At 41.5% G+C, this 19,203-nt stretch overlaps 2 protein-coding genes across 5 annotated transcripts in view; both read left to right on the plus strand.

Moving 5' to 3' along the window:
- Positions 1-3,615, plus strand: part of LOC134634255 (dnaJ homolog subfamily C member 13) — a 31,675-nt gene extending 28,060 nt beyond the window's left edge. For 3 of the 4 annotated variants that reach the window (XM_063483348.1, XM_063483349.1, XM_063483350.1), the window contains 8 exons: positions 84-253; positions 351-393; positions 478-651; positions 741-920; positions 1,036-1,176; positions 1,257-1,400; positions 1,498-1,597; positions 2,475-3,615. In XM_063483348.1, coding sequence (XP_063339418.1) covers positions 84-253; positions 351-393; positions 478-651; positions 741-920; positions 1,036-1,176; positions 1,257-1,400; positions 1,498-1,597; positions 2,475-2,572 — 1,050 coding nt within the window. In that variant the 3' untranslated portion in view covers positions 2,573-3,615. Of the gene's footprint in view, positions 1-83; positions 254-350; positions 394-477; positions 652-740; positions 921-1,035; positions 1,177-1,256; positions 1,401-1,497; positions 1,598-1,849; positions 1,955-2,474 lie in introns of all 4 variants that reach the window. The other variant, XM_063483351.1, reaches the window with a different exon arrangement.
- Positions 3,616-4,209: 594 nt separating this feature from the next.
- topbp1 (DNA topoisomerase II binding protein 1) lies at positions 4,210-18,822 on the plus strand. Its single transcript, XM_063483398.1, has 28 exons — positions 4,210-4,616; positions 4,795-4,888; positions 4,982-5,116; positions 5,203-5,346; positions 5,435-5,616; positions 5,751-5,944; positions 6,028-6,204; positions 6,299-6,468; positions 6,604-6,767; positions 7,942-8,186; positions 8,308-8,642; positions 8,721-8,893; positions 9,282-9,493; positions 10,122-10,438; positions 10,533-10,718; positions 10,893-11,008; positions 11,504-11,627; positions 12,238-12,396; positions 12,553-12,649; positions 12,866-13,058; positions 13,401-13,624; positions 13,922-14,064; positions 14,306-14,402; positions 15,430-15,593; positions 15,834-15,962; positions 16,045-16,134; positions 16,510-16,671; positions 16,836-18,822. The coding sequence occupies exons 2-28, from the start codon at positions 4,802-4,804 to the stop codon at positions 16,962-16,964; spliced, it is 4,548 nt and encodes a 1,515-aa protein (XP_063339468.1). The 5' UTR covers positions 4,210-4,616; positions 4,795-4,801; the 3' UTR covers positions 16,965-18,822.
- Positions 18,823-19,203: the final 381 nt, after the last annotated feature.

Genomic DNA, 19,203 nt, shown 5'->3' on the forward strand with positions numbered 1-19,203 from the left:
TCTCCTCTCCCTTTTACCTTATGATGCATCGCAACATATCGTCAACTCACTTTTGCTGTTTCATATTCTGCTTTCTCTTTTAGGTGCGTCTAACACTGATGCGTTTCCTCCCTGGTGTATTCATGGATGCCATGCGGGACAATGCTGAGGCAGCAGTTCACATATTTGAGGGAACGCACGAAAACCCTGAGCTCATCTGGAATGACAGCTCAAGGGAGAAAGTGTCTACTACTGTCCGGGAGATGATGCTTGAGTATGTGACAAACGTTGTTTTAACCAGATAAAGAATAGTTAGACAATCTAATAGGATGTTTTATGTCTTGTACTAAATCACTTTAAATCTTTTCCAGGCACTTTAAACAGCAGAAAGATAATCCTGATGTGAACTGGAAAGTAAGTATGAGAAGTCATTATTATAAGTTGGTGTATCTGTAGGAAGTATGAATGTGAAGCTAAACTCGTAATCTGTGTGCTCAGTTGCCAGAAGACTTCACAGTGGCTTATGGAGCCGGACAGGGCGAGCTTGAAGTTGGTGGAGTCTTCTTGCGCATCTTTATTGCTCAGCCTGGGTGGGTGCTACGCAAGCCTCGAGAGTTCCTGGTGTCACTTCTGGAAACCCTGACTGAGCTCCTGGAGAAGAACAATCCCAATGTGAGCTTCCTAACTGAGAAACAACAGTACAAATTTCTAGTGAATGCAGAAGTTAGACTTTTTCTGTCTTATTCTGTTATCTTCTGCAGGGTGAGGCCCTGGAGACGGTTACCACGGCAGCAGTTTGTCTGTTCAGCACACAGTGCCAGCTGGCCGACCAGGTCCCTCCTCTGGGCCACCTGCCTCGGATCTTGGCGGCACTCAACCACAAGAACAATGCCGTGCCTAAGAGCTCCATCCGCCTCATCCATGTACTTTCAGATAATGAGGTAAGAAACTAATTTTAATGCAAGACTACAAAAAATCAGAACCAGCCAGTTTAAATTTTTTATGTAAAAGTGACACCTCACCCACATCAACTAAAATATGCTTTGTTTCGTGTAGCTGTGTGTACGGTCCATGGCTTCTCTGGAGACTATTGGCCCTCTGATGACAGGGATGAAGGTTCGGGCGGACATGGCTGGATTGGCTTGTGAAGCTCTCAACCGCATGTTCCAGAAGGAGCAGACAGACCTAGTTGCCCAGGTGCACTGTCACCCTTGCTGTTATTATCCCTCACTGTGTTTCATGTGTCCTTAATGGAACTTTCTATAACAACTTAACAGGCTCTGAGGGTGGAGCTGGTTCCATACCTCTTGAAATTACTGGAAGGAATCGGCCTGGAGACGTTAGAAAACCCTTCAGCTACTAAGGCTCAGATAGTTAAAGCTCTGAAGTCCATGACTCGTAGTCTACAGTATGGAGAGCAGGTATGATCGAATTATTAAAGTCATTGAATGATTGGTAAGATTGTTTATTTAACAATCAAATATTTGAACTCTTGCTTGTTGTTGTTTTTTTCCATAGGTGAATGAAATTCTTGCAAAGTCTTCAGTATGGAGTGCCTTCAAAGACCAGAAACACGATCTTTTCATCTCAGAGTCTCAGACTGCAGGTTACCTGACAGGTAAAGTTTTCCTTTTTACATATTAGAAGAGTGATTAACCTGAATAACAAGTTAAACTGTTAAAATATAAAGTGCTTTAAAAGGTAAGTCTTCTGCATCTTTGAGCTGATGATGAATCTTAATGCTTTGCTTTACCCTAAAAAGGCAAAACACCTTATGGCTGACTCCTCACTTGTGCTTAAACCCAGCTGTCCTATAACTTCCTGGCTCTGCCCTTCCCTTCCTCTTTTTTCCTCCACATTTCCTCCTCAGGGGTTTCCACTCCTTCTCTCCTGGCCGCCAGCAGCCCACTGCGAGGTGGGCTCTAGACTCCTGAACTGGGCCCTCACAGCCCTCCTCTCTTTTGCTCTGATGCAGGTAGACCGTCCTGGCTCCTACCGTCATTCCTTTCCTCTTTACCTCCATCCTGGCTGCACATGCCATTCTCCATTCCCACCCATTTCATCTTACTCACACTGAAAATAATTCATTACCTCTTAACACCCATTCTGGATCCACAACAGTGTGTTGGAAAACAGCCAGCTTGTGTTATGTATGAAATATGTAGCCAGCATTTAAAGAAATACAGATTTTTTTTCTTTTTTTTAAAAAAGGCTGAAATGTAAAGTTACAAGTGAAAAACATAGAAAATACCTTTAAAAAAAAAGAATCAAATTTTCTAGAAAATTATCCATTACTCGTTTACATAGTAGTCGAACTAAATTAAGCCCATGGAAAACATTAAAGTCCCTGCAAAACATTGTAGCCAGTGTAGCGATCATCCCATCCATGCTTGATGTCTTAGTGTGTAGTACATCATTCTAGCTCCCCATTAGCCCTGCATCTATCCTTTTAATTTACATCTGAACCGTCTCTTCTGCCTTGCTGTCATATGTAGGTCCAGGAGTAGCAGGTTACCTTACAGCAGGAACGGGCACCACAGTAATGCCCAACGTCCCACCCCCTGTGGACAATGACACTGGAGACCAAGGCTGAAGGACACGCACACTGAAAGGCTCAGGCACCCAGAGTGCAGCTTCACGGCCGCAGCTCAGAGAGGGACTGTTCAGCTCCCCACATGGAGGGGATGTTGAGAGGAAAACAAAACAAAAGAAAAAAGAAGAGTGAGAGAGCGGGCCGTCATTGACTGTCACCAAAACCTCTGCGACACCTCCTGCAGCGTCACTCTGCTTTGCCCCTTACAAATGACACTCAAGTCTTCAGAAATGCTTTGTTTTAATGGATGACCACATTTGTTTAGTTTCTGTTCTACTTTTCTTATTTCTTCTAATGACAGAGAAGAGTTTACTTTTTGTATGAATATATTTTTTACTCTTGATTTTTTTTTTTCATTAGACAGCCATGGAAAGACTGAGGCTTCTTTTTTGTTAATTTTTTTTTTCTTTGGCATATCCTGATTGGCTACCTTAACCTTAAATCTCCTCTGAGGCCTCATTTGTGACGAATAAGTGCACAGGACCTATCCACCACTGAAATAAACATTTTGTTTACTTGTCTATATTAACGCATTCTCATGTGGAAAAGAAAAAAAAATCACGGGACATGAAGAAATGGATGTGTATGATTTCTCTGGCCTGTTTCTCCAAAAGAAAATGCCACTTTAACCCCTTAGACTTCTGCTGACCTCTGGTCTGCTTTGATCAGGTCACCTTCAGTCCTCTTCTGTCAAAGATGACACAGAGCTCTCATAATATCGAGCCTTTTTTTTCCTCTGATCTTATTCATACTTCATTCTGCTCTCTCTTTGAAGGCTACCCTTTTCTGCCTCATATTTTTTAAAGTAACTCTCCCCCAGAATGCAAAAAGCACTAGAATATTTATGAGTGAATAATAACCACCTGAAATGAGCTTCTGCTGACATGACGAATGACATTGACTCTGATTACCAATCTATGTGAAAGACTAGTGCAATTTGTGAAATGTTCAATGTAATATTACGTATATAAACTTTATATTGAATGTACATTGAAAAAAAAATCAGTCAACACTTGTACATAAAATTTTAAGAATAAAAGGGAACCCACAGTGTTGTTCTACTTGTCTTTTCTGTTCACAATGTTTATAGATGTTAAGTCTTTGTTGAGAGGGGGGGGGGGGTATATATCAAAATATTTCTCAATCCAATCACTTTTGCAGTAAAATGTTTTTATACAAGAATCAATTTCATATATTTGAGACCTCAGGCAACATGGTTGTTTTGTTATAAATGCAAATGTTTTTGTTTGTTTTTTGTTTTTATTTGAGAACCATAACTTTTCACGGATGTGGATACTGAATTTATAGTGGATTACACCAGCTACATAGATGCCATGAATTAGGGACTAGGTCTCACCTCACAAGCCTGACGGTAAGTCAAGGAAATTCATAAAAACTGTCAATACAGCTGCTATTGAGGGCAATGTGAATAGGGAAAATGTGCTAAACATGAAAACGGTTTTAATATATTTATGTCAGAATTAAAAAAAAAACAGGTCCCTTCAGTGAGGTTTTCAAGTTTCTAATTTTTAACACATTAATATATAGTTTATCACCCCCGATTCGCTTTCTAATGTCTGTAGCGGAACCTTTGAAACGTTCACTCCAGTCGGTCAGATTAGCAGGTAACGCCGGAAGTTGCGCCAAAGGCGCGAACACTATCAACAAAGATCACAATTTATATCTCTAAACTATTACGATTAAATTGTTTTAAAATGTATGTCAGTTAGTTAAACCCATATCTCGGGACTGTTGGTTGGACTTTTGTTTTAAGATAACATGAGCAGTGGTAGTTTTTGGATGTTTTTATGTTGTAACTGAGCTACATGCAGGTTTGAACGTTAGCTCGCAAGTTTATGTTGCGCAGCTAACATACAGTCAGTGTAGGCTTTCTAAAAAGTGACAGCAGACTTCACAAGCTTCAACTCGCTGAGAAGCCGCACTAAGGTAAAACTAGCTCCATGTGACTAATCGGAGTTTATACTGATTCCCGTCGGAATACACAGACTGTCTTTACTGGCGCTCTTGAGCTCTTCTATTAAAGGCAAGTAACTAGTAAGTTATTATTTTAAGCTAATAGCAGGCCAGTGTTGAATGTATGGCGGTGCTTAAGGTGCTTAGTCATAACTTAATCTTTGTAGGTGATCGTTTTTAATTTAGATGCTACTGCTAAGGCCAGCCACAGCCATTATAATAAATGCCAGGTCTTGTCACTGGTACAGGGTCACCATGTCTAAGGCAGAAAAAGAAGCCTTCATTGTGAAGTTTGTGGAAAGTGAAGGATCAAAAAAGGACTGTGCTGCCAAAGCTTATGAGGTAAGCTCTACTGCCTGGTCTAGTCTTTCTTTTAGTATTTACTGTCTCTTTGTTTTACAAATTGGTAATCATGTTTGTCTCCGGTTTATTCAGGCCATTTTGGAGCTGCAGTCTGAAAAATATTTGAAAACCATCACAGAAGATGATGTTTTGCGCATGGATAAGAAGGACAAGTCTCTGTTTGTGTTCACCAGTTTTACATCTCCAGCCTTTCTTCACTGCAAGAAGGTTGAACTCTACACTTTTAAACAGTGAAATGCCACTCCTGAGGCTCTATCAGAGATTGACTCTTGTTTTTTTGATTTCTTGTGCAGCTTGGTTGCAGAATAGTGAGTCCACTGGTGGTGTTGTACTGCCTGCAGCAACAGCGTTGTGTCCCCAAAGCAGAGAAGCCTGTCTATAACATGGCCATGGCTGATGTTACCATTTGCTGCACCAGCATGGACAGAGCAATACGGGTAAGAAATCCGGAGTCTGCTATATACATTTTAATAAAATATGAAGCACTGTGACATGTTTATGTCCATACCTTCTCTCACACTCCAGGAAGAGCTGATGGATCTGGTGCAGCTCATGGGTGGACGGGCCTATTCGGATCTAAACGTATCTGTTACACACCTGATTGCAGAAGAGGTGGGCAGCAAAAAATACCTGGTAGCAGCCAGCCTCGGTAAACCCATCCTGTTGCCTACGTGGGTCAAAGCCTGCTGGGAGAAATCACAGGATAGGTATGTACTGTGATTTACATGGCTACATCTATTAAATACATGAAGACTTGTGTTTCCTGTTTGGTACAAATTCACATTTTAAATCACTGTACACTTACAAAAACATGAATGATGTCTCTTTACTCCTTTTCCAGTCTTTTCAGATATACAGACCTGCCCTTAGAGGACTACCTTTGCCCTGTGCTGCGTGGCTGTAGTGTTTGTGTGACAGGTCTGTCCAGCACAGAGCGCAAAGAAGTACAAAGACTTTGTGAGCAGCATGGGGCCAACTACACCGGTCAGCTCAAAATGAATGAGTGTACACACCTCATTGTTAATGAACCAACAGGTAAGTCACCAGTATTTTAAAAAAAATGATGTAATGCCATAATTTGTGTGTCATTGATTGTCATCGATCGTACTTGGTTGTAGGTCAGAAGTACGAGTGTGCTCGGAAGTGGAATGTGTATTGCGTGTCTTTGCACTGGCTCTTTGACAGCATAGAGAAGGGGTACTGTCAAGATGAGAGCAGGTACACTGTGGAGCGCAATACCTCAAAAACCACTCGGCCACACACTTCTACACCTACTGGTACCAGTAAGAAGGACGGTGAGTCGCATTTGATAAGATGATAAAGGTTTACCACAATAATTCAGAACCTGTTTGTCTTTAATGATTGAAGAGTTATGTTTTTCATCTCCAGAGGGTCCATCACTGTTGGGCTTGAGCAACATTTCTGTGAACACTAGCAGGACAATAAACGACACGGCTCTCACCAATAACAGCACTGTCAGCCACCTGGAAGCTCCAGACCCCATAGAGAGTCTGGATCTTACCGTGTGCCCTGCTGATGATTTATTGGATGGCTGTAAGGTAAGTCGATGGTCTGCAGTTTTCTTTTTATATAGATTTTATGCATTTCCTCTTTCAATTCTGTAGTAGGAGTTAGTTGAGTCTATAAATTATAAACTTGTGGCTTTCTGTCATTTTGTGTTAAATGTCACACAGCTGTATCTGTGTGGCCTGCCAGGGAAGAAACTGGAGAAGTTACGGCGTCTTGTAAATGCTGCAGGAGGTCTGCGCTTCAACCAACCCAGTGAGGAGCTCTCTCATGTGGTCATGGGCGAGCTGGACCAGGACCTCAATAATTTTCTTTCCAAAGCAACTCACAGGTCTGAACTACAGAGCTTTAATAACCTTCACGATATTTATATCCTCTGTATTAATACAATAACTTGGAGATTCTAATGTTTCCTTTCATACCAAAATATGTTTGGTTGGACTGCATAATAATTTAGACTAAAGGCTATTACACACTGAGAAATGGAGATTCTAGGTTTATCCAATTCTCAGGAGAATTCAGCAACAGGGAGAATTGCGTGGTTTGATCCAGGAGTCAAAGCTGGATCGTGGCTGCTTTTTGCCCACTTTAATATCCTTTCTGCATGTATTAAAACAGCAGCTTTATAGTAAAAAAGTCCAGATGCAAATGGGTCCGTCACCCACTGACTCATTATAATACAAAAAGTAAGTCAAAGTAACCATTAAAGAGCTAAAATCTTATATTAAACAAGAATTTGAAACATTTGTCTTTAAAATAGTTGGTCGTCTCAGCTCTTAAACACAGAATGTTGGAAAAAAAGAGTCTTGATGCATGCTCAATCATCCAGGTAAGTAAATCTCCAAAAGTTGATTCTGTTCATCTGGACGTAGCGTTTTGTGGGAGAAACGTTTCGTCACTCATCATCACTCAGGTCAGTTCCTTAATCTTAATCATTAAGGAACTGACCTCCCAGCCTATTATTCCTTCACTGGGCTGGTGTCAGTCATTATGCAAATGTACTGTTTATAAGATTGGGGAAACCTGCAGTCAGCTGAGACTGAAGAAGTCACTTGGATGAGTGAAACGTTTCTCCCACAAAACGCTACGTCCAGATGAACAGAATCAACTTTTGGAGATTGAAAAAAGAGGTAATGTGACTTTTTGTAAGTTGTTGTTGGCCTCATTTAAAACGAGGATTTAAAAGAAGTTTATATTTTATCCGTTTAACATTTCCACACACACTTTTTCAGTTTAGCCTTCAAATCTTTCCCCCATAAAGATGACATTTAATGAGCTTCCCTGTACCCTTAATGACAAGTTTTGTCAGCATAGGTCAATAAAAATGTGGTTTGATGACCATTAGAACAGGGTCTTAAATCTTATCTATCTTCAACTACATCCCAGCTTTTTGGATGTCAGCATTCTCAAAAAAATTTAAAACACAAATATGAAAAAAGAAAGGCAAGGATTAAGACATAATATGGTTAATATATAACTTATGTTCTCTCCTCTGTAATTCACAGGCCCCATGTAGTAACAGTAAAGTGGCTAATAGACAGCTTCTCAAAGGGCACTCTGCTCCCAGAAGCCAGCTACCTCCACCCTGACTGTCTGCCTCCTGCTCCAGCTGATGTAGTGGTGCCGGGTTACCACACTCCCAAATCCCGGATCTCAACTGGTCCACCTGCTGGCAGCCCGAGCACTCCGGGGGGAAAGAAAGCAGACGAGGATCTACTGTCACAGTACATGGATGATGACCCTACAGTGAGTAAGTATCTGTTGCTGACGGTGTTTGTATGGGATCAAGAGTAGGCAGCTGAATGAATAAGATTCAGACTTAGGTTAGTTTTACATATTGGTACAGATGCTCATATCCTTTTGTGTTCCAGTTGATATGCCGCCTCCACCACCAGCAGAGAGTAAAAGCAGGAAGTCCATTAGTACAACTGCAGAGCCCCAACCTGAACCCTGTGTACCAAACCACACTAATGGGACAGAATCCACCCTGCAGGAAGCCAGCGAGGCAGGACTGTTTTTTGGGAAACGTTTCCTTCTTGTGGGGTTTGGTACGGAGGCCGAGGCACAGCTCTCTCTGCTGGTGACAGAACATGGAGGCAAAGTGCTGATGGGCCGCTCCCGGGTTGTAGCAGACTATGCTGTGGTCCCTCTCTTGGGGTGCTCAGTGGAGGCCACAGTGGAAGAGGTGGTCACTGATACCTGGCTGGTAAGTTTGTTAACAGTGCTCCATGTTGTGAGAGTGCCTTATGCTTTTGATTTACCTATTTCTCTCATTAAACCTCAGGTCATGTGTGTGGAGAAGGAGTGTGTCCTGCAGCTGTCCTCCCACCCTTTGTTCACTCCTGTCCCAGTGATGGACGGACAGTTTCCTCTCAAAGATTGCGTCCTCTCTGTCAGCCAGTTCACCGGAGCAGAGAGGGAGTCTTTGGTGGAGCTTGCCAAGCACCTTGGAGCCGAGTATGACTACCTTACATGCACCAGTCGTTATGTTTAGGCATAATATCCATAAACATTAATTACTGCAGGAATATTTGATTAAACTTTTAAATTAGCTGGTATTTGCATTTATTATTATGCATGAATACTCAATGTGAAGCCAGTTGCTTTGTGTTCAGAGCAGTAATGAGGTTGAATTTCTGTCTTCTGTACATTTTTCTATCTGTATGTGCTCCTGAGCAGTAGGATGATAAAGCTGTTTAATAAAAGAAGAAGCAGCCCTGGCCTGTGTGCATTGCTGTAACTTAAATTCACTCGCTCTGCTGCATACTTTATAGCCCAGTCCTGCTGCTCACTAGGAGATATGTGTGTTAAATCTTTAAATTTGTTTTGTGTCTCTTTGCTGCAGCGTCCAGGATTATTTTGTGCGCCTGGCCAACCAGAAGAAAGGCATGCTGGCCAGCACTCATCTGGTGCTGCAGAGCCCCGAGGGCACAAAGTACCAGGCAGCAAAGAAGTGGGGGCTTCCTGCTGTTACCATGCACTGGATACTAGAGTCTGCTCGAACTGGGAAGAGAGCAGAGGAGGGAAGATTTTTAGTTGATCTGCCACCCTCACCAGGTTAGATAACTAACTTTGCTAGATCTGTTTTATGATCTGTAATTCTTAACATACGATTAGAGTTATAAATTACATAAAATTAAACTGTATGATTGAGTTTGGCTGGAGTTTTAAGAGGCATTTATTTATACCATCAGTTTGGCCTGATTGCTAATGACTACCACCAGAGATTTTCCTGGCTAGGGATGGGTCTTCATAAGAACGATAGTTTAGTTTTTATTGGTTTTTAATTTTAGTTTAGTTTTAGTTCCAGTTTGCTTAATTTTTTTTAGCATAATGTAGGAGGTGTTCAGAGAGATGTCAGGGATAGAAGTACAGAAATCTTTCTGTTTTCCTATTGTTTCTGACAACATTGATTAATGCATGTCTGTTATATCCGTTGCCACAAAACAAAACACAATTAACAAAACTGTTTAAAGAAAAATAATCATCTTATTTCAGCATTTGAATTTTTATTTTGGCGTTGGTGTAAACCTTTCTGGTAAGCACCAAAAAATCCCTCCCTCCTTGTCAGCATTTTTCCCAGAATGAGTGCATTATGTTATTAAATGTAATTGTAGACTCAAGTTTGTCTAGTGTGTCATTGCTTCTTTATGAGACTGGCTGTTTTTATTTTGTTCTTCCACAGAGAGGGATGAAGAGAGTTTTGTAGGTGGTTCGCAGAAACAGATTATGCCTCCACCAACTCGCTCCTCTCCAGAAATCCCTTTGTTGGGTCCCCGGAGCGGTAAGGCTGTCACTCCTCTGGATTTAGGCCGCTTTCAGAGCAAAGTGTTTCGATCTGTTTTGGATGAGATGAAGCCCAAAGAGGACATCAGCACCCCAAAACAAAACCAGGAGGGTGGCAGAAGGAACCCACTACAGAACGAGGCCTCCCTGCAGTTGGACACCCCTTCTCGTTTCCTCAACCGAGACCAGCTCTTCAGGCCCTCTTTTAATGTCAAGGTTGGGATTCACTGAGCAGCTTACACTTCTGGCATTTCATGTTTGCTGATATTTGATTAATGTTTCTCTAAATATGTGTATTTATATTATTTAGGATGCACTTGGAGCTATGGAAACTCCGGGTGGGGCATCGAAACCAGGGGAGAGGATTGAGACTCCACTCACTGATGTCATCAACAGGAACCTCAAAGTAGCGCTGGCTAATAGCACCCGCAATAATGTCTCAGAGATGCAAGCAGTCTCTGCCAGTCCCCAGCTTGCAAAGACAGCTGAGAAGGAGGTAAACACTAGTACTGCTATACAAATGTGTTAGAGCCTGGTGGTTACAGAGCCACAGCACATCTTAGTGATTATCAGTGTTAGATTGAAGTACACACAGGTCTTTATTTTCCAGTCACAAACATAACAACTCAAAAGAGAGACAGACAAAAACAATATGGTGTTTGCGTGTTAGAGTCCACGAAAAGAAGCCGGGCCCCTGAATGGTGTTGTGATCTGCGTGGGAAAGAAACTGAGCAAAATGCAGAGTGAACTAAACGCCATCGCTGCCTCGCTTGGAGCCGACTTCAGGTTTGTAAACTTTACTTAAGAGATTTTTATTTTATTTTATTTCATTTTTTAAACCTTTCTTTAACAGTCCTGGTGTTATCTGTCACCACTCTCCCTCTATTTCGAGCTAAGCATGCCTTCCCATTCTCAGCATTTTAAAACCACAGAATGAGAATTAATTTTTGGTTTTACCTGCTTGTTCTCATTTTGTCATCATATGACTTTTAGAAATGACAGTTTTTCACTTTGATTTCCTTCAAGTCTGAGCAATAAATCAATTCCGTAAACTGCGCTTACATAAGGATTATGGCCAAAGTCCAAGTATACTGCTTCTAAATCATCATGACACCTGCACAAAGAATGGGTGAAATGTTTTGCTTACTTTTTGATAATTAGTGATCAGTAACCCATCAATGTTGTAAGAAACTCCTGGAAAGTAACACTTTATCAATTGATTTTATTTTTTGCAAATATGATGCGAACAGTACAAACATATCTTTGCTAACTTCTTTTCAGGTGGGCTTGTGACGACACAGTAACACACTACATTTACCAGGGCCGTGTGGGGGACAACACCCGGGAATACAGAGGAGTGAAGGAGAGAGGGCTCCATGTGGTCTCCCAGTACTGGTTGCAGGCGGTGGGTTTCCCAGTAGTGTAAACATCAGCGTTTTCTCACTGATTTCTAATCATTTGTGACAGCTGATTAAGTCTGCTGTGTGAAAGTGATACTGTGTTCGTGTTATTTGAAGTGATAAAAGGTAGTGTAAAACACACAGTACACTGTTGAAGCCCATCCCAGTATTTAGTGGGTAGGAGGCAGGCATCAGCTGATCTGCAGAAAATTAACACACACACAGGAAACAATTCAGTCTTTAGTTTCTTTCAACCTGAGCACATAAACCATGCCTATAAAAGGATGAAGGCCAAGGTTCAAGCCACATGCTTCTGTTTCCTTTGCTTAAACAAGCATTTAAAGAAATTACGTCTTCATAAAGATTCACAAAGATTAAGATGCAATTGATTTCATTTGGGTATTATTTGTATTCTCCGGCAACATTTCACCCGGGGGAAGCAATTAGCATCTCATCAACAAAAGCAGAATACTAAATGAAAAACGGCTTTGATGTGTAAATTCAGAGGCAGCGTCATTTCAGTGGTGTGTCTCCTCATAATCGTTTTATTTAGTTAAGTTTTGGTGTGTAGATAAATACTGTGCGCAGTAACGTGTCTGTTTTCGTCCTGTGCAGTGCGCTGATGAGCAAAGGCACGTCCCGGAGTCTCTCTATCCTTTCACCTACAACCCTAAGATGAGTTTAAACCTGAGCCAGGTGCCCAGCAACTCTCAGAGGTCACCACCTTTAACACGAACACAACGCAAAGACATCAGGGAGACAAAGGAAGACGAGGTGGGTCTGATTTGAAAGTCAGAGTTAGTGGGGGACCTGTGTTGGTTTAGAATAGAATTTCTCAGGAAAATCAGGATGTATTGTTCAATTAATGCTGGGATGTCTCAATTATCTTTCTTTTCCTGTTTAATTAATCTTTAATTTTCTTTGTCGCAGTTTGTGCACAATCCCACAGAAGAAGCTGCAACCCAACGCCGTGTGAGTGATGGAAGCACAGACCAAGAAGAGATGAATGATAGCACAGAAAGGAGGGGTGAGTGTCTTTTCTGTTGCTGGTAATTAACTCCACTGAGCTTCTGCATGTACTTGAAACGAGTCTAAGACTCTCAAGGCTCACCACCAATCTGCAAATCTGTCCATAACTTTTGGAGTAATCCTGACAAACCAAGCCTGTCACATTAGTAAAAGGTCTTCAGTATACATGGTTGTATATGAGGTTTACATATTTTTTGCTATCCTGATATTTTAGAAACGCTAGAGATGAGAGAAAACCTGCAAAGACAACTGCAGGAGATCATGTCAGCCACTAAACTGACGACAGGGAGGCGTACCTCAGTCAGGCTCGCTAGGATGGGATCCGGAGGGGCAGACTCGGGCCCCCACACACCCGAAGGGAGCAGAGTTGGACGGAGCGGTAACAGACGGACTCTTGAAGCTCTGAGGTATGAAAGAAGCTGCTTATGTTAAAACTAAAAGAAGCTTGAATCTCTAAGGAATCTGGCAGCAGCTCAGGGCGTTTTGCAGAGTCCACTATAAAACATTTAAAGTGCTTTTATTTGTTTTAAAAAAGTGGAAGGTGCTGTATGTATGTTTGGGTACAGAGCTGTGGTGACAGCAGAAGAAATAGTAAATATCATCATTTTACCTACAGAACTATGTTAGCAGTAGGGGCGCATTGAGCTTTGAAAAGTCCTTTTGTGTTAAATTTAGGATCTAAACCATATAAATACCATAGATGGTATTTTTTTGGGTTCACATAGCTGACTGCTCTGTTGTGACTTCAGGGTTCCTCGAGAAGCGGCTATGGACATGAACACAGAGCCATCCCAGAGTGAACAGATAGTTTGGGACGACCCCACAGCCAGAGAAGAGAGGGCCAAGCTCGCTGATAATTTACAGTGGCCTGGAAGCCCATCGCAGCACTCTGAGCCCCTCGCTCCTCCTCCAACTGCAGACAGCGGACCACAGCTAAGGGACTCCATGACGGACTCAGAGCTGGTGGAGATGGGTAAGAAATGAGGATCCAGCTGCAACAACTGTTTGAAAGTGTACAATGGGCTAAATTAATGCGTAGAGGGGTTTACACCTACCTGGACAGATAAAGAAGATTTTGAACTGTGAATCATGCAAATGAAAATGAAAGGTCTAAGCTTTGGAAGGACGTAGAGATACGGTAAAGAAGTGGTGCATCTTAGTATAGAGCTCTCAAGTTAGTCTCAGGTCTATTTAAAGTCTGTGCATGCATATAATAGGGAAACACTGTTTCTGATATGTTGGTAACATTTCACCGTTGTCGCTCCCGCAGCTGCTTGTGACGTCATTGACCAGCACATGAACAAGAAAGTCCTGACGCCTCCTCCCGAGGAGCCAGAGAATGACATCCTCACTCCTAAAGCTCCCAGCATTGCCTTTCCTCTCGCCAACCCCGCAGTAGCACCAGAACCACAGGTGAAGGGTTCAAAATTTGTACTGACAACAACACGTGAAGCTTTAATCTGGTCTAAATGAAATTTAATTGCTCAGCATTGTGTAACACTTCTCTCCACTTTCCTGTGTTACGCAAACAGGTGCATGCTTGTGCTTATTCAGTTACATAATAATGAACTGATCATTTGTACTGCGCAGTGTACAATCTGTACGTCTCTTTCAAGCAAAGTACTAGTGCTAAAAGGTTGTTTGTTTTTCTCAGGAGAAGAAGAAGGAAGAAAAACAGCCACCCAGATTTCAGCTGTCCTCCCTCAGCCCCCAGGAGCGCATTGATTACAGTCACCTCATAGAGGAGCTTGGTGAGTCTCCCATCTAATTAGCGATCTAACGCTGTTTCATCGTGCTGCAGTACAAAAGGCAGCACATCACAGGCTGGAAGTCAGAGGGGCTAATCCCTGATGACTATAACTGAGGATCTGCCTCCAGGATATGGAAGTAGTTCCTCCAGCACTGTTTCCTCTGACAAAAAAAAGCATGAATCAGATCTTCACTGGTCATGACAAGTTATATCATTATTAAAACTTTCACACTGTATTTCTGCCTCAGCGCATCTTACTAGCTTAATAGCTTGACAGCCGTTCATCTGCTAGGCTTTAAACTTGGTGGGTGTATTGCTGGGAACAGAAATAAGTGGAGTGTTGAGTTTGAGGTTGTTAGAATAAACGGTTGTCATATATTGGCTAAAAGTTTACTCCGTTACCAGCATTTCCCCGACAAGGACTGCTACCTGTGTGTGAGGAAGTGACAAACACACCCCTGCACAAACAGACGTGTTTGTTTGGCTGTCTCTGTGAGGTCATTTACTAACAGTAAAGCATTCTCAGTCCTCTTACACATGAGTTTAATCTTCACTAATTATTGGCAAACCCTAAACCAAAACTAAACCTGTTTCAACCAAACAAAAAGTTGCATTCAACCGATGTCTGCTACACTGATAATGTTACATTTACTTCATCAGCCATAAATGCTGAAAAACCAGTCTGTTTCCACTGTTTTTGAGTTGCACATCTTCTCTTCCCATTCTGTATAATATGAAAATACTCACTGGGGTCAGGGATCACATGTGAGGTCATGGAAAATGTGCTGTGATCCAACCTTTCGAGCTCCAAACCAGTTTACCAGTTTAAAATAGGTGCACAGATGGTGACTATATCCATGGTGCTGGAAACATGTTATCAGAGGGTCTGATAGAGTCAGTGGAATAAGGATAAACTTCATATTTATATTGCATTTTCATGCCATTCAGTTATCAGTGTTGTAGCCATAATCCCTGCACAGGCCAAGTGTACCGTGTGTGTAGTTTTCTGTCTCTGTCTGTTGCTGTAGGTGGTGTAGTCTTGGATAAGCAGTCTTTTGACCCCAGCTGCACACACATCATCGTCGGGACACCCCTGCGTAATGAGAAGTACCTGGCAGCGATGGCAGCTGGGAAATGGATCCTGCACCGCTCGTACCTGGAGGCGTGCCGCTCTGTGGGTCTCTTCATTCAGGTCAGAATCCGAAGAGCAATCTTTGCCACAAGTAAATATGATAGAAAGTCTGGGAATGTGGAATATAAGCACTCGGATAACACCAATACCTTCAAGCAGAGTCCTTCATGCAAGTATCACCACACAGCAGTCATCTTAGGCTGTTATTTTAGACTAGACAAGGAACGAGTCACTTCTAATAAAAACCACACAAAAGGTTTTCATGACTTTTCCCCAAAAATCTCCAAATCTGTGATCTAGGAGGAGGAGTTTGAGTGGGGCAATAGCTCCATCCTTGACGCATTGCCCTCCATCACCTCCCAACAAAAGAGATTAGCGTTAGCCGCCATGCGCTGGAGAAAAAGCCTGCAGGGACACTCTGAACACGAGGTACGACCAGGCTCATACACACAATAAAAACCATGGCTCTGAGGCATTTTGTGTTCTATAAACAGGCATTTGTATTTTTCAGGGCGCCTTCAGTGGATGGACAGTCATGCTGAACATCGACCATAGCAGAGAATCGGGATTCAGGCGGTTGCTGCAGTCTGGCGGGGCGAAGGTTTCTCAGTGCTTTTCTTTTATGAGGCACATCCAGCAGTATGCAGTCTTTAGCCAAGATAGATTAGCATCCTAAAAGTGTCTTAAAACAGCAACAGCTTCAGTAATGATATTTATTTTCTGATATAATCTTTAAAAATGTCTGTGATGTAAAATTTGGAATCCTTAATAAAACTGAGCTAGTGAGTCAAAAGAAAGCGAGGAAAAAAAATAAGAGCTAAGAAGACGGGGCTGTTGTTTTAGATGGAGGTAAATAACCATCACAACAGTATGCTGAAGGGGAAAGAATTGTGTTGTTTGCGGGTTTACGTTTGTCTGCTTCATTTGACTTCTTTCCACAAACACAGCAAACACACAGTCTGTCATTTCTCTGCAGGTCCTTCCTGGTCCCTCCCCATCCCTTTACAAAGAGGCCACACATCTTTTTGCAGACTTCAGTCGACTCAAACCCGGAGACTTCAGAGTTGATGTTTCAGAGGCTACCTCACAAGGAGTCACATGCCTGAAGCCAGAATACATTGCAGACTACCTCATGCAGGTTAGCAGGGCTCTTCATTTATATATTCTCTTATGTCAGCTGAGTCTGATGCTGAATTTCTCACTTGAAAGACGTTTGATGTCTTCCATGTTGAAGTCCACACAAAATTGAATGTTAAAGATGGACTTTTTAGCAACAGCCTTTTTTTCCCATCTTTGCTTAAGGAGCCAACACCACCCATCGAGCTGTACCACCTGACTGAAGCTCCCTCTGAAGAAGCTCCAGGCACACCGTCACGTAAACGTAAAGCAGCAGCAGAGACCTCCAGGCTGAAAAAGAGCCGTGTGAACTGAAGTGCAAGTCTTAAATATTTTCAACAATGTGAAAATGATTGTAAAAAAAAAAATCCCTATTTTTTATGACCTGTATGAAAATAAAATAAATGTAGCACCTGTATTGTAATACTGCATTTTTCATAGAGCGCCCTGCAGCTGCTGCTTGCACCGTGAGACTCGGCTTGTGATGGATGAGTTAATGAACGTCTGCAGAAAATGTTGAGTCACGTTTTGTAATTGCATGCGATACTACTCTCTGGCCTGTAGAGGGCAGTAGTGTGTAATTGCATGCCTCAGGTCTGATTTCTCAGCAGCCGAATGTAAACTCAAGTCTCCCAAGTGCTGTTTTAACTTCTATATATTTAATAACTTTACTTATTGTTTACGTTTTTTAGAAGTGTTTCACCCAAGCCTTCTATGATTTTTTTTTTCAAATGTCCTGTTATAATTGTGTATTGTTAACTTTCTTTTGCAAAATAAAACCTGCCTGTGTATTTATTGAGAAATCATCCTGCCTAAAGCAGGTTATTAACTTAGAGTCTCTGGCAGATTTGGTCAAATTGACATGTTTCTTGCCCTTCCGCTGATTATAGCCCATTTGCATCATCTGTCGATCACCCCCCTCCAGTCCAGTAAACACCAGATTTTGTTTAATCTGTTCCTGTAGGCCTCTGGTGCACTGATGTGTTGCTTCATACCAGGGTGCCAGCTGAGGTTCGAGGCCTCTGTTCTCTCCTATAAGATGGTTAAGTGGTTTAACCTCGTAATAGATGGACCAGCTGACTGCCTCCGCACAGATTCAGTATTTAGAAGTGTGGGATTAGAGGAGGAATCTTTACAGGGAATGTGGAGGGAAACATGACTCAGATCCCAGAGGGCAGCCTAAGGTCGCTCACAAAGTTTGGCAAGTTTCAAATTTTACAACCAGCAAATTTTAAAATTTTAATGGCAACAACCAAACCATATTTAATTAAATTGCATATTATAGGGCAAAAGTCCCATTCTTGCACACTGAACATGCCTGTGAGGTGTGAACAAGTTCATCCTTGACTTGCGGATTGTTAAAGTTACTTATTTTTAAAGGTGTGAAAATGTAGTATTTCTGAAAGAAAAAAAATACTGGAGATGGAGTCTGCAGTCTTGTGTTCCCCAGTGAGAGCCACTGAACTGCAGTAAACTTGCATTTTAACCTGTAACACAGTTTTTCCTACAGGCAAGGGTGAAATTATGGCATAACTTGTATTGCTATTATCTATATGCTAGCATAGCCATATCATAGAGAATGTGACTCAGATATCAGATGTATGGAAGATGAAGACTGCCAAAGTAACATGTAAAAAAACAACTAAATAATAAAAAAATGACAAAGCTTAATTATAATGTATGAGGAAGGGATGTATAATGTAGCTTTGCACTGATGTTTAACAACTAATAACATAAATGAATACAAAAGTTTCATTAAAAAAACAATGATAAACATAAGCTGGCAAAAGAGCAACAATAAAGGGGGAAAAAAAATTAAATGTAGAAGCACATATATAAATTATGTACTGCCTACAACTTTTTTTAATATTGCATTTTCATGTTTTGAGTCTTAAGTTAGTTTTGTGAACATGCAAGCTGGGGGAAAATGCCAGTGGAAGTTGAAATATCAGGTTATTATTTCAAAATTTCAATATTTTCATACAATTTTAACCTACTTCTACTTGGGAATCGATCAATTAATAAATAAATAAATGAAAAAAACAATCAGCGTGGGAACAAGCTTCCATAGCCCTCCATAGATGGGGAGCCAGTATAAGTCCTGCACTGAATCACACTTTCAGCAGTGATGGGAAACATTTCAGTGCTTATTTATTAGTTTTATGTATTGTATCAATTTATATCAAATTAATAGTTAGTTATGGTTTCATTAACTAAATGTTCTCACAGAGCTAAATCATGCCTGTAATGTACTTATTTTATCTGTCTGTAAACCATAAAATCATTAAAAAGCAATGTTTGCTAATAAGTCTATTAAATCAGTAATCAAGGCAGCATTTTCAGTGTTTCTTTCTTTTACACTTCGTTCAGGAGTTAACGCATCGTTTCTTAAACCACTGCTATCCCGGAGCTCTGCAGCTGGACACGACAACGATATTAATATTCACAGGTCCCGCTCCAGGAAGTGTGGATGTCTGAAACAGTTTTCCATCAACAGGTGTCCCACAGAGGTGGACTAACGTCCCACTTTGCTGACTGGCAATTGGCCAAGAGT

The sequence above is a fragment of the Pelmatolapia mariae genome, linkage group LG9, assembly GCF_036321145.2.
Source record: "Pelmatolapia mariae isolate MD_Pm_ZW linkage group LG9, Pm_UMD_F_2, whole genome shotgun sequence".
Classification (NCBI taxonomy): Eukaryota; Metazoa; Chordata; class Actinopteri; order Cichliformes; family Cichlidae; genus Pelmatolapia; species Pelmatolapia mariae.